The 17135-nt window shown below is 35.9% G+C and overlaps 2 protein-coding genes across 2 annotated transcripts; both read left to right on the top strand.

Annotated features, from left to right (window-relative positions):
• The first annotated feature begins 6575 nt into the window (after positions 1-6575).
• LOC126797914 (uncharacterized protein At2g34160) lies at positions 6576-8206 on the top strand. Its single transcript, XM_050524677.1, has 5 exons — positions 6576-6791; positions 7317-7365; positions 7605-7667; positions 7756-7820; positions 7904-8206. Exons 1-5 carry the CDS (start codon positions 6576-6578, stop codon positions 8003-8005), a joined length of 495 nt encoding a protein of 164 aa, XP_050380634.1. The 3' UTR covers positions 8006-8206.
• Positions 8207-11051: 2845 nt separating this feature from the next.
• LOC126797901 (flowering locus K homology domain) lies at positions 11052-16196 on the top strand. Its single transcript, XM_050524661.1, has 7 exons — positions 11052-11179; positions 11635-12226; positions 13707-13959; positions 14258-14406; positions 14542-14826; positions 15242-15436; positions 15714-16196. Exons 2-7 carry the CDS (start codon positions 11645-11647, stop codon positions 15888-15890), a joined length of 1641 nt encoding a protein of 546 aa, XP_050380618.1. The 5' UTR covers positions 11052-11179; positions 11635-11644; the 3' UTR covers positions 15891-16196.
• Positions 16197-17135: the final 939 nt, after the last annotated feature.

Here is a 17135-nt window from a genome sequence, read left to right as displayed (position 1 = left end):
TCTCACAATTCATGACTGACAGAGGACCATATAATTCACTACGAGTAGTCCTTAGTACGTACTATCCAGAACCAGAAGGCTTCATCATATACATGACGTCATGTGTGTGCCGACTCTTACAAGTACTGATCGATCCTAGCTAGTCCCTCGCGTGTGTGTGTCTATACTTGTTATGCCTCCAATCAAATTAGATAGCATACTAGTGTTTACTCCGGCCGGATGAGGATATGGTGATTACGTACTACAGCGTTAGTTTTGTACCTATTAGTGAAACCACATCGTTGTCTGAAATTTCAAATTTGATACGTTAAAATCCTCGATTTGGTTTAGTGATCGATCATTGTTTGAATTTTCATGCTCATTATATACTATCTAGGCTTTAGGGTTTACAATCAATATTGTAGACTGCAAACAACAGAGATTTAGAAATTCATGAACAAGATCGAAGGTGGTAATGGAAAATGCTATATATATATATATATATTTTTTTTTTAAACGTATTGGAGATGCATGCATAGCACTGATACCAGCACACGTCTATACGATCACCGCCAACCAATTCTTAATTCTTCATACTTGCATGTTACAATTAGCTAGAGCACCCCTGCAACCTAGCTTTTTCTCCATGATCGAATAAAATGTCACACGTCGAAAATGACCACTCAAGAGAGGAATGCTTGTCACACTTTGTGCTCGATTTCGTAACTTTGATCGAGCTAGGTAGCTCCATGCCTCCATCTACTTCATGCACCGACGAATTTGCACGTGTAAATTGCTATGAAGTAAAGATTTGGACAACTCGATTTCAATTTGCTGGATCCTACAATAGATTGTGTTTGGACCAGCCAGCAACTTATTCATTCTGTCGACATATATGCAATGCATGAATGTACTCGTTTGGCCATGGCGACGGACCCCTATTATGCATCCACTTTCGGCGCTCTCTTTTTAGTTGATATGCTAGTTTTGGTTTATGCTTCGATCTTCACTGCTCTTTCTTCCTTGTTCTATTCATATTCCCCTCGTACGATTTGAAGGTCACTGATCGAATAGTAGTTAGATCTGAAACAGAACTCTGGTGTACTACAAATACTATGCTTGATTTGAAATTTACACGAGAGATCGAATGGACGACTCACCGGCCTATAGTAGAAATTACAGTGACATTTACTTTTCTGTCGGGATGGATTGAAACGCACGGTGAGAAGTTCCTTACCAGTCCAGCTCATAATGCATGGATTGAACAACACGATGAGCAATTTTGCATCTTTACGAGTTTACGCTTATAAATTTTGCTAACTTAATTAATTAGGCTATTAGCGTATGCATAATGGAAATAAAAAATTACTTAGTGGTATTAGACAACATTTGAATTAACTAAAAAGTCATTTTTTATATTTCTTATACAAATTAAGACATAAGCTCAAACCCGAAAATGAGTGGACTCAAATCTGATTAATTAATTAATGCTGAAATGTTAAAACTACCACTATTTTCGCCGAAATTACCAAGCTCCTACTCCCAGATCTAACAAGTTTCTTGATAGAGCGTTGGTTAAAACGTCTATAATAAACCCTGTAAAACATCATCGTTAGTATATAATAAGCAAGGATTATTCTTTCCGGGGAATTGAAGTGAACTCTAAACTTTTAGTGTTAACAAATAATGGGGGGGGGGGGGGGGTTTTGAGATTGATTATTAACTACTAAAATAAAACCTATATTACTATTTACATGATCGATTTCTCTTTAACAAACTTAAACCAAATTTACCATTACACCACATAATTACAAGTTCGAATCTATCATGCATTCTAATTTGACCAATTACATACTTTTTAGACACCAATACAATTAGAGCCTTAGAGGATCATCTAATCATGCAAGATTTCAATTAACATTTAGATTGACTTAGGGCCTAATCTAAATTTGCATGCAATCGAATTCAATAACACTTAGAGTAGAAATCAAACAAGATTACATTTAAGCATCAAATCTTTGTTGGAGACATGTTTCATGTATGACGTCACCAAACATGGTTTCACATGCAAATTTCCATAATTTTTACCACTTTTAATTAACATAAACCGAACCTACTTAGGGCATGATTTGATTTGTGTCAATATGGTTGATGAATCTAGCACTCAAACACAATCTTAGGGACTACATCCAAGCACTAAATTCATATGCACATATCTGAAAATTATCTAAAAGTATGAGAAAGATGATTAGAACACAATAATAGAAATACAAACTCATTAATTATAGGAACATAAATTCGATATAGTCTAAAAAAAATATCAAATACAATCTGAAAATTCTAAAACAAATACATAACTAATATTTCCACATAAACAACAACTTACAATTTTCATAGACAAAGAATTGTCGATTAACACAAATAGATGAAGCCATGGAGATGAGTTGCGAGAATCACACGTTGTAGGGAACCTTGAAGGTACGGCTGCAATAAGTGAAACTTGGTGAAGATGATGATGGTTTTGGGGTGTACGGCTTGGCTAATTTATGAGGAAAGTTTATGGTGGTGTTTTGGTATAGTTTTGGCTCTTGAATGCTAATGAGAAGTGATGATATTTGAGAGGTGAAGCCATGTATATATATAGGAAATATGGAGGATTTGAAATTGCTTCTTTCTTCCTATAATAATGCCATGCTTTAATCTCCTTAAATCATGTCATGTTTTATTCCATAAATCATGCCATGCTTTATGCCTTTAATGATCATCTTCTATTTAATTGTTGCATGACTTGGCTCCATCTTTTTTTTCTTTAATTATCTCTACAATCCAATCTGAAAATAAGAAAATAAAATCATAAGTAAGAGATAATTAGTTTCAAAACTTAACAAGGAGTCCTAGTCAAACTAGGACTCTAGACCAATTATGCGTTTTTAACTCATGTAAGTACAAAAATGCATTCAATACCGCTCAACACTCTTACTGCGACTCAATGACTCAATATTACCACAATAAGGGCTAAACAAAGTAGTACAAATTGAGGTAAAAACATGTTAAGAACGTCCCATAAAGTGCTCATATCATTTATCTCTCCTTATTTTTTAGTTTTTTTTCCAGCAATTTTATTTTTTTCGGCAAAACCACCGGTAATTTGGAGGTGAGCCAATATATAAAGTTGTTCTTTACGTCATGGGCTTTCATTTAAATACTATATTGCATATATTTTTAGAAAACTTTGAAATTTCAAATTTTGCTTACCTAAAAACACAGTAGTAGTAAGTTTTACAACCGACAGTAGCATTCGATTCATAATCGAGCTGGTACCTTCCCAGCTGACAGTAGCACTTTTCAAGTCGGCAGTAGCATCTAGTTTCATACTCAACAATAGCATATTACTTAATTAGATAGTAGTTGTTAGTTTCATAATCGATAATAGGAGGTAACTTTTTAGTCGACAGTAACATGTAACTTCTTAGTCGACAGTAATAGACACATGTATATGTGATATGCGGTAGTGAGAATAAATTTTGAATTCTCTTAAATGTGATAGGCTAAAGAGGGACAAAAAAGTAAAATATCATATGACATGTGTCAACTTATCATTAGGTGGTCTTTATTTATAACTTTTGATCCTAATTTGTTTTATCAAATTAAAAAGTGAGTTTTTTTGTAAATTAAAATATTGTCGGGTATTTATTAGTAGTTTGTTAAATTGTATAAGTACATGATTGTAGCCATTACATTCCTACGTGACAAGTACATCATATGTACGTGATTATATATATATGTACCTATTAAATTTAATCCATGAAGGTTGTTTTTGGTGGTTGAATGTAACATGCATGGCTTAATGGCTAGTTGTTTTATCAAGTATCGAAAGTCTCACGGTTCCAGTTAAACATATATAGTTGGCGCGCCATAACATGCAGGTACATATAGTTGCTCTGATTCATTGAAATACTCATACGGATATAATTAATTTCTTTGAAAACTGACTATGGTCCCTGGATTCATCAATGAACCACTCATACGGATATAATTAATTTCTTTGAAAACTGACTATGGTCTCTGGATTAATGACATGATTGACATCGATATATAAGGCACGTACAACTCTTATGCACAAAATACCAAACATGCTCGGCAGTGGCGTAGCTAAAAATCACAATCAGGTGGGTCAAAATTCGAACAATACATAATTAAAATAATTATTAATATATAAATTATTAAAATGTTACAATATAAAAAAATATCATTATGATACTAACAAATAATAAATTTCTCTAAAATAATTATAATTGTCCACGACAATTACTTATATTTTGAAATCTTTTCACGATAGTTGTCTGAAATGGACAAAAAATCATGGTTACATTTATTAATTGAAACAATTTTTCTGTCAGATAGGTCAAAATTTTATTTAAAGTAATATAAATTCAATTTTGACGGACCAATAAGAGGAAAGCTGAAATTTGAGATGGGACGATTGTCCCTTGTGGCCCTAACGTCCCTACGCCCTTAAATTGCTCAGTCTCAGGGAATCTCCAACATATTTGACATTTTGACAAAAATTTTTTTTTTAGAGAATATTAAGTTTTTTCCACTCCAACAGATTATGCATCTCATTCTCCAAAATAGAAAAAATTATTAGAGATAATGAGAAGTTCTCCAAATTTGCAGCAATCTGCAAATTTTTGCAGAAGCAAGAGTATTAATTGCTACACTTTCTCCAATAACTCAAGTTTTAATAATAACCAATCAAAAAAAAAATTTGAATCATTTATTTCAAACTAGCAAATTAAATATATATATATATAAAATAATTTATGGTTATAAAAATAATTTTATATAATATTTTTTCACTATTAATAAAATGCATAAACATGTAAGATAGAGAAGCCGTTAAAATTTGAGCATAAAATTTTGAAAATTTTGGCATTTACTTCTCAATTTTAAAAAACAATTTGCTAAATCTGTTAGAGATGTTCTTAGATCGAAGTTCCCCTCTCTTATTTTTCAGTTTCATAACCCTTAGATATTGTGTACAAACACTTTATCGCGATCCCTTCTATATCTCAAACAATATTTTGGCAAGAAAATTAAATGATGTGTTTTTGGAGTCCTTTATCCACTGTTATGTCTACTGATGAAAATGGCTGATCTAATCAAACTATAATAGATAATTAAATCCATCGGATAAGCATTAGTGATCGGCTTACTGAATTTAGATTTCCTGGTAGGAAGTTGGAAGATAAATGATCTGAAATTTACTAACACGAATATATTGGATCTTCCTTGAATTCATGAGATATTATGTGCATATATATCATTATTACTCCCCAACTTTTAGTATGTACATAATGTTGCACCAATATTGTTGTCTTTAATTAGGCGGTTCATTAACTGTCTCAGTTCACCTTCTTTTCCCCTACACTGTAAAACACTGTTTGTGATAATGGGGTACTCCGAGAGTCCGAGACACTTGATGTAGAATATATATGTACATGTTTTTTTTGCTGAAGTGATGAAAATAAGAATTTGGTGATGAAATTTTGCGCTACGTACTCATATTATTTCATAAGCATTTCACATATTTGGAGCATATTAATTGGTTATCCGTTGTATTAAAAAGGCATCATATTTCATACTTGATTAGCTCATGCAAATATAGAGGAGCGGATTTAGAGTTTGACCGACGAGTAGGGATGACAATAGAGAGGGTAAGGTCACGGAATTGAAAAATTATATCCATGCCCAAGTCCGTTTGCATCCTTGTATCTTCCCTAATCCCTGTAATAGGATACTGAGGATTCAACGTACCTATACCCGTTGGGTATCAAGTTTCAAACCCGCCCCAATACCCGTTAATAATATTTTATTTTAATATACAAAAATTCCATGAAAGTATACGAAATATAAAAAACTGAAATAAAAATTAAATATCATAATAAAATGATCTCCTTACTTCAAAAATTATGAGTTTTCTTCTTACTGAGGTGAACTACTCTTGATCGAGTAGGGTTGCTAGGGTTTTGTATGATATGGTAAGCTAATTTGCTTTATAAATGCTTTAAGAAAAACCCTAGCTACTGTAGGCTAGTTTGTAGTGCAAATAATCACAAATATATTTCAATATTTTTCTATTTAATTTCTATTAAACCTACCTTTTTGAGTAAATATATAAAATATTATTGGGTGGGTACGAAGATGTGGATCAAAGTACCATTCTCACACCTTACTCGTTTCTGTTATCCGAATACTAGAGATTCTCGACCTAAACTAGCCAGAGTAAAACGTCTTTCAAACTTTATCACACTGAATCATACATACTGACCTCATCACTGTAATCCTCTCAAAACAATTCAAAATCAGATATTATGTGGATCGATCATACTGTGATTTTTGATAAAAAAAAAAACATGATGCCCAAAAACAGCAACACCCGCTACTTCGGATCCAAAACTGCCCCAATAGAGTGACTCGGTCCATTCACAAATCACGGCCCAGCAAGTGTCGTCACCCTATAGGGTCTTCCGCCAATACTCCCGCCATTATAAACCTTCCATGCGTAACCGACCTTCCCGATCAGAGAAGAGAGAATGGCGTCGGCTCAGGTAGCGAGGGTTGCAGCCGTACCACCACCCCAAGCCCAGGCTCAGCCTCAGGGTCAGGCTCAGCCTCAATCCCAGGTCCAGGTTCAGAGCCAGCCTCAGTCCCAGACGCAGAACCAGGCGCTAGGAGAGCAACAGAAGAAGAATAGAATCCAAGTTTCCAATACCAAGAAGCCACTCTTCTTCTACGTAAATCTTGCTAAGGTACGTAATGATTCAATCTTTCATCATTGTCATTTGGTTTCGTAATTTTTTCGGTGATATAAAGAGGTTTGTGAGTATATTAGGAAATTAATGGTATACTTCCTTGATTGTTTGTGTTCTCTATACTTGTTGAGGGCTTGAGACAATGCAATATCGGATTGGTGTGGAAATGGATCGATTTGGATTAAGGACATGCATTTTCTCCCTTTTTGTTGGATCATCTACTCATAAATGTTTGATTTCGGATCTTTTATGAATTTGATTCATGACTATAATTGATTCTTGATGAGAAATGTAAAAAATGGGATTCTTTTGTGAAAAAAAAATATATTAGAAAGAGATGGATATTGACATATTGTTATGGATCGAGGCCATTTTGAAGCAAATGATTGAAACAGGCTATATATTTGCAATTTGTCTTCATTTTCTTGATTTGTTATTGGATGACATTAGTGAATTTCAAGATGGGAATTTTTTCTTTGGATCAACATTTGGTGTTTACATATATTATTTCATTTGATGCAGAGGTATATAGAGCAGCACAATGAGGTTGAGCTCTCTGCATTGGGAATGGGTACATTTTCTGAATCATTTATTTGTTTACTTTTTGTTTTTGTTAAGATGTGTTGCACGATAAGGAAAATATTATGTAAATCAACATGATTAGTTGATTAGTCTAATTAATTGGAGTTGGATTCGGTGGCTTAGTTTTACTAAATCAGTCTGTTTTCTAGTGTGATAAGGACCATTTTCATTGTTGTTGCTCAAAAACTGTCAGTCTCGCTTATGTTCTGTGCTTTTGTGTTTCGACAGCAATTACTACTGTTGTCACTATTGCTGAGATTTTGAAGAACAATGGACTGGCTATCGAAAAGAGTAAGACATTTGTGTTGCAATTTCCGGAAGAATAGAATGAGATCATGGAGGTGTCTGATTTTATTCATTCTGATTTTTTATTGAACAGAAGTGTCTACATCTACGGTTGGCATGAGGGACGAGAACAAGGGTCGACTGGTGCAGAAGGCTAAGGTATGTTTCTCAGTTAAGGTGGATGCAACATTGCATCAATATTCCATTTGACTTCTGATATCTTCTTTTCTTTTGGTTTTCAGATTGAGATTGTGCTGGGGAAGTCTGAAAAGTTTGATTCTATAATGAGTGCTGCTGCGGCTGCTCAAGCTGCTCAGGAGCCAGCTGCTGAGGGCAAGAAATGATAATAAAACTGTAACACCCCTCTATGGTTCATTGTTGTAGTTTAATATTCACATTATTTCATGCCAGAACTGAGATAAGTAGGGTAATAGGTAGCTGATTCTTTTGAAGTTGCTAGTATGGAATAGTAAAGAGAGTACAGAAAACAAGTATCATAAATGATGTGGCAGTCCAGAGAGGTTGCAGTGGGATGCTACTCTCTAGTTTCGTCATTTCACAGAGAATTGTAAAGATCATCTCTGTTATCATACTGCTACCTTTGGGATCTATAATTTTTCATCTTACCGCACATGTTGATAATTGAGTGGCCAATTAATAGTAAAAAGTTATGGCAACCTAGTTTTATATATGGTGATTGCTTGATTTGTGAGTTTTACCAGCTATAGAATGATTAAATTTACATTACAGCTGGTGTGGTCCAGGAATATTGCTCTTCAGATTATCACTTTTCAGTATTCTTCATTATGTTCTTCATGTATTAGATATATACGCTCTTGCACCGTGCAACTAGCTTGACCTCATATAGGGATTATTGAACCAGGGAGGTGTGCCTAGGTAGAGAATTTGTACCTATATGATTTGGTACTTTATATCTATCCTGTAAATTTAGTGGCACTCATAGCTGGTGTGATGTTTGGTGTTAGATATCTCTTAACATGTGAGGTGATGACAACCATAGAACTGTTGTTCGATTATCTGCATATACTTATTCTGTGTTAATATCTTAGAATCGCTTACTAGCTGCTTCATAAACTTATTTCTAGTGGTATGTCTCAGTGCTGATATCTGTTCTTACTGTCAAAACCATATAGACATCTAAAATGCTGTAGTTTTAGACATAAGCATAAGAGCAAATCCGGAATGCGTTCAAAATTGATGCGGCCTTGTAAACCGGGAGCTGGCCTGTACGAAAGATTCTCATTTTGGTAGGTTCTTTAATAGGATAAGGTGCATGCAATCTGTCCAGAAATGCACTCATAAATATTGTCTGTCATTTTCTACGGTCACATATATAAATATCTGAAAATGGGAAAGCATCATCAAAGTCATGAAATTGTTTATAACCTGCATTCTGTCAACCAAAGAATTCAGAGGCAATTAGCATTCTGTGGTCTGTCTAAAGTTTACTCATCGGAAAGTTATCTGCAGATTATTCTCCTTTTTTCACTCGATGAGTTCCTCTAAAGATCTAAATCAAATGTCAATGGATGAGATCATTAGGTATGGTACCATACATCTTGATATTTGGTTCAGATTATTGAATTTTTGTGTTCATTTCAGATAGGATGACTGTGGATCATGCTTTATTTTTCTGATGTTTCATTTATTTTCTCGTCTCTCTAGCTTAGAGCAATGTTTTTCTTCATTTGGTCATGTGTGAGATGATAATAGATCTAAGTTCAGTGCAAGAATTTTATCTCCTGTTTGTTATATAATTTGAACCTGCAAGATTACCTTGTTTTTCCATGTCTTGTGTCAGCCCCATATCTATGTTTTGACATGATGTCTTAATCCTTGGTTACATTGCAATCTAAGCCATCCTGCATGCAAATAGATGGTAATACATGTCCATATTAATGTATCGTCTTGTTTTTCTATGTATGCTAGTCAGATCAGCTGTTGCCATTAGATCTGTTGTTGTTATGAAAATTGAAAAGAGAGATGAGGTTTTATAGAATATATGTCATGTTAATTGGCATGCACTATTTGAAAAGGTTCATCCAGATCTGGCTAGAACAAGAAAAATTCTTGTTTTGCTTATTTTTCTTGTTGGTTCTTGTCAGTGTTACTCACAGATAAGTCAGGGCCTATGTATTGAGCACCTCTCATTAACTAGTGTTATAAAGCTTTAAATGTCAGATTGTTGAGGTTTGTAAGGAAACTTAGCTATCTGTTAAATCAGATATACAATCCAACGGGTTTTGGCTTTGAATGCAAGAGAATCGAGAGCCAGACTTCAATTGTATATACGTACCTTCTTGTCTCATTGATATATTTCTTCGTCTGTCGATTCTGCATTATTGACTTCTGCACATTTTTAAAAGCTGATGGAATTCAGATTGAGTAAAAGGAAATCATGAGGGGGATGAAGCAGTGTGCAAACTAAGCAACAAATGTAATGCAAATAAGTAACAATACAGAAAGCTAAACTGGATTAGTCGTGTTTCTGATGAGTTCCAGTCTTGAAATTCAATTGCTATGTCTGTTGATCTTTATGTATCAACTTAACTAATAGTTCCAACTGATTTTTCATTCTTTTGAATTTTTATTCCTTATCAAATGCATACTTTGGTCATTGGCAATACTGCAATAGCCTTTCAGACATTGATTTTGCTTGTTTATGTTTTTTTTTCTTGCTTCCAGAGCTTTCTTTGTTGTAGCCTAGGGCTTCTATTAGCTAATCTGTCCATAAATCGTATGCAACCATAGCTTTTACCTTTTAAAATCTTCTTCTTACAATTTCTATGAGTAAATTCTTAATGATGTAACTTTTGAAATAAGCCGTTTAGTTTGATTTATCAGATAGTTTTGGCTAAGTCACTATAAGTGAACTATCCGAATAGGTTACCATTTTGTTACTTGAAGTAACATGAAAAAGTGTTTTCTCCCTAGCATCAATCCACATGCATATTCCCCTGGCAGTTCAGCCATACCACTTTCTATTTAAGGGAATTCCAAGCATTATATCATCCTCAAACAATCTATTATGGCTTCATCAACATCTATGTCAATTCGTTATGAATCATCATTATTCTCTTCTTGTCTTTACGGCTCAAGATTCTATAACACTTGGTTAGTTTGGCTATTTGAGGCCTCGCGACCGGCAACATTTCTTCATTAAAAGTCACCCCAATTTACAAGAAGGCACCATTTGTTTGTGATAAGATGTCGATTTTAGACCGTAAGAGTGAGTAATTTACAGACCTTTTAGAGTTTTACTATACTAAGTAAAAAAACAAAACTACACAGGGTAAATGTTGTTTACTATTTTAAAGTTACCGCATGCAAAAATAATAATAATTATTATAGCAGTTCAGAGTCGAGAACCACAACTTTACCTCTCCCCCAAAATCATTCCATCTCTAAACCCCTTCGAAACCCTAATCTAATTCAACCCATCTCTCTCTTCCCCAATTGCTCTTCACTCCGAATTCAAGAACTCCACTCTTCTACTGGTAATTCGTCTCCACACCCATGTAATCATAATTACAGTTTTCGCGTGAATTTTTATCTCTTTATGGATTTGCTGTAGTGTTGGTTTTGATTTGTTTCTGTGATTCTGTAGTTACTTAGTGAAGTATTGTTATTGGGTTCTCTTTAGTTTGTGATTCTTGGGTCGTTTTGTGATTGATAGAAGGTTCATTCATGTTTTGTTGTATTAGTTCTTGTTTGTTCTTTCAATCTAAGACGTTTTTGGCTGTTTCAATGTGTTTTTCTCTTGTGGGTTCTTTGATTTTAGTGGTTTTATGGGAACCCTTTTTGTGGTTTTGTTCAAAGCTGTCTCATTTTGTTTTGGGAATTTAGTGTTGAGTAGAAAGATTGGGTTTTTAATGATGGTATGGTAGTCTGTTCTTTGCAGCTGTGTAGGAAAGATTGGTTAATTTATGCTGTGTTATGTTTCGTAATGCAGACATCTTTTTATGGCTGATGAAAATCCAAGCTTTGGTGTACATGATGGGGATTATGTACCCGAGTCTGAGGTTGTGACTGAGACTGAGGCTGATAATGCACAGGCCGAGGCCGAGGCCGAGGCACAGGCCATGGTGGAGGCACAAGCCATGGCTGAGGCTCAGGCAATGGCAGCAGAGGCACAAGTAATGGCTGCAGAGGGAGAAGGGATAGGGGCAGATACTCAGGCCTTGGCAGAGGCTCAGGCAATGGCAGCGGAGGCTCATGCAATGGCTGCAGAGGCTCAAGCCGTACTTGAGGCACAGGCTGAGGCAGAGGGACGGGATGAGCCACTGGGGCAGTTTCAAGGACAGCTGCAAGAGGATGAGTTACTGCCTGAACATGACCAAGAGTGTCATGAAGATGCTGGGGGTATTGAAGGTGAGAAGAAGTGGCCTGGTTGGCCTGGTGAGAGTGTTTTCCGGATGTTGGTTCCTGCTCAGAAGGTGGGTAGTATTATTGGACGCAAGGGGGAGTTCATTAAAAAAATTGTGGAGGAGACGCGAGCTCGGATTAAAATTCTTGATGGTCCTCCAGGAACAACTGAAAGAGCTGTAAGTTTCTTCTGAAAACAACTTTGTCAATGTACTGTAGTAGGGCAGAATTTTAACTACATTCTATCATCCATTTCCTCTTGCCTTTGGTCAATTGATATGTGTCATTCTCTTTATTTACCATGTCTGTGATTAAGCATTACAGTTCACATGGTCTAATTAGTTTCCCAAGTCTTAATTATACAAATATGTTGAGGGAAAACTGAATCAGTGCCTAATGAATGCTTTGTTAATGTTTAATCAGCTTAGAAATAATCATCTTCCTACCACTTTCTTTGAACTGTACTGACTATCAGACTGTAACTAGTTATGTCTGGGTAGATCTAGGGTCACATATTGGAAATGACAGGGGGACAGATTTTGATGAAAATATTCTAATATAACTTTGTTGATTATGAAAATTGATCGCAAGAGTAATTTTTAGAAATTTGTTAGACTAATGGTACATATCACCTTGTAATATTTAAAGCTTTTGGTTGATACCGAGTTAGTATAGTACGGGATAGAGGTGTGCGGATAATGCATAGGCTAATAAAACAACCTAGGTACGTCCATCTTGTGATGGGTATTGTCAACCTATCGCCACAATTATGATCTCCACTTCTTTTAAAGTTCTAGTTTTTTTCATTGGTTGTCTACCTTTGTAAGATCTCTTGGGTACCCAAATTTTGTTGACACATAAAAAATTATTATATGAGCGCCCATTCACGCATTCCTGTCTTTAAGAGTGAAAAAAAAAGACCCGTGTAAAATCATAATACAATGCGAGGCAAGTAACACCAAATGTGGTCAGGCCATAAATCATTAAATCTGTCTGATAAAAATAAAAAACAAAGAAAGAAACTTGGCAAGAATACCCAAAATGTGAATACAGTTGCATATATCGTAGTAACAACAATGAGTGTGTGCAGGTTCCCCATGCAAAATTTAAGGCAATGACTCAATCATCAATAAGATCCCAAATTTGAAGAACCAAAGGTCCAGATCGCAGGGATCAGCCCCAAGCATTACATTGTGCTGAAAAGTTGATCTGAACAAACCCATACACCATTTGAACAATTGTAAGCTCTCCACTCCGTCTGGTAACTTTAGAACCTAGATGGTTGATATCTTGCCGCAGATGGTGTATACCATCAACACGAAAAAAAAAACAATAATCCTTTGAAGACCACTCTCTGAAGAGGCTCATGAAATTGTCATACATTTTGGGAAGATAATTAATCAGTAAATAACCTTAATGAGTTAATCAGTCTTAATAAATAAGTCAAATATAAAACTACTAGTGTGCTGACTTTAATTGGTTGGAAGATCATATGATTTTGCTGCCACCTCTGTTGGGTAATCTGGGAAAAGTTGTTAATTTGGTAGCTATTGCTTAAGAAAAGAGTAGCACACAATTTCTTCTCATATTATGTCAGCACTGTGGGTGTAGTTAAATCCAATATTGTTATGCTTATGGTGCTGTTTTTTATATAATTAGGTGATGGTTTCCGGCAAGGAGGAGCCTGATTCTTCCCTCCCTCCTGCAATTGATGGCCTTTTGAGAGTACATGCGCGGATTGTTGATGGTTTGGATGCTGACTCTTCTCAAGCTCCCCCAGGCATGGGTGGCAAAGTTTCCACAAGGTTGCTGGTTCCAGCCTCACAGGCTGGTAGCTTGATTGGAAAACAGGGAGGAACTGTTAAATCCATTCAAGAAACATCTAACTGTATAGTTAGAGTTCTTGGATCAGGTGATCTTCATTCCCCTTGAAATTAAAAATTTTGTAGAGTTCTGAGGAGGCCAGAAGGCACGAGTATTCAGTTAAGCCAAACATCTTAGTGAAGTTCACGAGTATTCAGTATACCAAGCCTCTGAGTTATGTTCACCCAAGGAATATAAGATTAGAGCTGTAGCAGGCTGTATAAAAATTGTTAAGCACAAATTGCTATTCAATGTTCCTTTTATATCTATAGTTGTGAGTTGTACACATACACAAATCATAGTTAAAAGATACTGATTGATGTGTTCTTTATTGTTATTAAATGCAGAGGATCTACCCGTTTTTGCTCTTCCAGATGACCGGGTTGTGGAAGTAGTGGGCGAGCCAGTTGGTGTGCACAAAGGAATTGAACTAATTGCATCTCACCTCAGGAAGTTCTTGGTTGACCGCAGTATAATTCCAGTATTTGAAATGCATGTAAGTATTTCTTTCATGATTGTGTGTTTTTGTGTGTGTGTGTGTGTGTATGTGATTTTGTTCTTCATTTTCACTTGAACCAGCTTTTGATATATTGGATGAGACATGGGATGATCATTGTATTGTAAACTGCAGATGCAGGCAAATCCTCCTCCGATGGAGCACAACCCTCCTCATCAATCATGGGGTCCGCCTCAAGGTATTCCACACAATGCTGGCGGAGGCCCTGGATATGGGCCACCTAATCCCCAGTACATGCCACCTTTCCGGCAGCAATATGACAATTACTATCCACCAATTGAGTTGCCCCCACCTATGGAGAAACAGCCACATCATGGCATATCAGCTTATGGGAGAGAAAATCCTATGGGTGTTCATACATCATCAAATGCTCAATCAGCACCATCGATGGTCTCGCAGGTTGTTTCTTTGACTATTTCGTTATTACCTTTTAAGAATTCCATTAAGCACTGAAATCGATTAGGGCTTTTGTAACAACTGAAATCGATTAGGGCTTTTGTAACAACAAATATAATAGGTTATATAGAATTAATTAAGTGAAAAGTCATATGAGTCTGGTCGCATATTGAAAATGATGGTATGGTAGTCTTGGGTTGAGCGTGTGTTCCCAGGTAGACATAGTCCTTCAAGGCTGTTTTAAATCTGGTTTGAATTATGACTGCACTCGTTCTTAAATGAATCGCGACTAGAGAAAATTATATCAAAGGCAAATATTAGGTTGTTGGCATGTAGACTGAAGATGAAGGAGTCAGTCTCAGTTCTTTCTACCAGCAGTTAGCAAATATGTAAGGAGATTTTTTTTTCTTTTCTGCAGCTCACACATCAAATGCAAATTCCATTGTCATTCGCTGATGCTGTTATAGGCACAGCTGGTGCAAGTATAAGCTATATTCGACGGGCTAGTGGGGCAACTGTTACAATACAAGAGACAAGGGGCGTTCCTGGGGAAATGACTGTTGAAATCAGTGGAAGCGCTTCCCAAGTCCAAGCGGCTGAACAACTGATACAGGCAAAGCTTCTTATCCTTTGATTTGATCTTTTATTTTATTCCTATTATCTAGCTTAACAATTCTTACGGGTGTGTGTGTGTGTGTGTATTACTGGGAATAATTACACCATTTAGTGCATCAAGGGGTTTCAGAATGCTTCTTTGGTTTTCCATTGTTCATAGATGGACCAAAAATTAAAAGAAAAAGGAAAGGACGAAAATGGAAGAAAGAGAAGATCTGTAGATTGGAAGTTAGATAGTCTAGAGATTTGATGATGCGTAGTTTGCTTGATTGCAGAATTTCATGGTTGAGGCTGGAGCACCACAACAACCACAAGCTGCTCCCCCTGTGGATCAGGGTTATAATTCCTATTCAGCTCATGGTTCTGTGTATGCATCTCCCCCGTCCAACCAAGGTCACCAAGGCCATGCTGGCGGCTATGGCTCAGTCTTTGGCCAACACTATGGTTACTAGCTCAATAGGAAATATCTTTTGGCTCGTCTAAGTTGAGACTAGCTGTAATTGTTGTGAACTTGGTAGTCACCAAGTAGTTTTTCTATAGGGCAGCTGTATTGTCACTCTCTGATTCTCCTTTTTGAAAACTTTGATTTAGAAACAGTCCGATATGTCAGATTTGATGTTTACATTAGGAGGATTGAACCAATTTAGTGTCGGAGTTTTCCTGTTTTACCTAAAACCTGATTGATGCATTGGGGATCATACTTGGTGTCAAACTTTGAGGCAACAAGACTTTAAATTACAAATGATACATTTACTGTTTGTAGGGGACCCAAATGAAGCATATCATCTTTGACAGGAGGAAACACTGAAAAATGAAATATACTGGGCATATTTGGTAGGGTGGGAGCATTTCTTCCCTTTCTTTTTCAGGCTTCCGAGTCTATTTTCTGTCTTTCCAGTTAATATGCTTGAAAACTCGATGCAGCCTTGTGTTCAAACTTCAAAGGTTCAAATCGGGGTAGCAGAGCATCAATCACTAGTCAAATGTTAGATCGAATTTCGCATGATTACAGAATATTTTCTCCATGTTATACATTCATAATCCACTAAGAACTTAAGAAAAAAAGGAAAGATATATATAGACCTCTTTTACCTATTCCTCTAGACCACCTAATTAAGGATGAAATTAGAGTTGGTGGTTTGCCACCAAAACCCATCATCGTTGTGTTAAGTTTCAGTGTCCCACGTACCACCCAGATTCTGCTTGTCTTGCACATCAGCTTTTAATTAAGTTTTCACACAATGTAAACTTGGTTGGAGAACATAGTCTTCTCAGTTGTTAGTGTTGTATTAGTGTGTTAAGAAAATTTTAAGGACTTTCAGAAGAAATTTGGTTCGAAGTTGGTATATAAAATCCCAAACATCAAATCATTTGGAGAAAAATGAGAAAGGAAGAACTTTATTAAGAATCTAAGCCAAAATTTTCAACATCCTGCAGAATACACTAATTTTTAAAAGCAGAAGGTCTCAAGATGTTTCATTACCCCTATCTTTAATCGTACTAAATATGTGTAGGCTCTCCTTATATATATGAACTTTCTTTCCCTTTCATTCACATTCCTAGAACTGGTTTTGCCTTTTGCAATCTCTTATAGATCAATGGAAGATGGTCATGATGGATCGAACTCTAAAGGCATGTGTGAGAAGTTCTTCTGCTGTCTCTGCCCAAATTTTCTACCATCCCATGATGCACACCAC

This window comes from Argentina anserina, chromosome 6 (genome assembly GCF_933775445.1).
Source record: "Argentina anserina chromosome 6, drPotAnse1.1, whole genome shotgun sequence".
NCBI lineage: Eukaryota > Viridiplantae > Streptophyta > Magnoliopsida > Rosales > Rosaceae > Argentina > Argentina anserina.
Note: the sequence above shows the minus strand (reverse complement) of the source record. Positions and strands in the feature narration are given on the sequence as shown.

Bases quoted from the DNA above. Each gene is read 5' to 3' on its own strand.
- LOC126797914 (XM_050524677.1), top strand. From the start codon at position 6,576: ATGGCGTCGGCTCAGGTAGCGAGGGTTGCAGCCGTACCACCACCCCAA. The intron at 6,792-7,316 runs GTACGTAATGAT...CATTTGATGCAG, and splicing joins TCTACGTAAATCTTGCTAAG to AGGTATATAGAGCAGCACAA. The intron at 7,366-7,604 runs GTACATTTTCTG...GTGTTTCGACAG, and splicing joins GCTCTCTGCATTGGGAATGG to CAATTACTACTGTTGTCACT.
- LOC126797901 (XM_050524661.1), top strand. From the start codon at position 11,645: ATGGCTGATGAAAATCCAAGCTTTGGTGTACATGATGGGGATTATGTA. The intron at 12,227-13,706 runs GTAAGTTTCTTC...TTATATAATTAG, and splicing joins CAGGAACAACTGAAAGAGCT to GTGATGGTTTCCGGCAAGGA. The intron at 14,407-14,541 runs GTAAGTATTTCT...TGTAAACTGCAG, and splicing joins TTCCAGTATTTGAAATGCAT to ATGCAGGCAAATCCTCCTCC.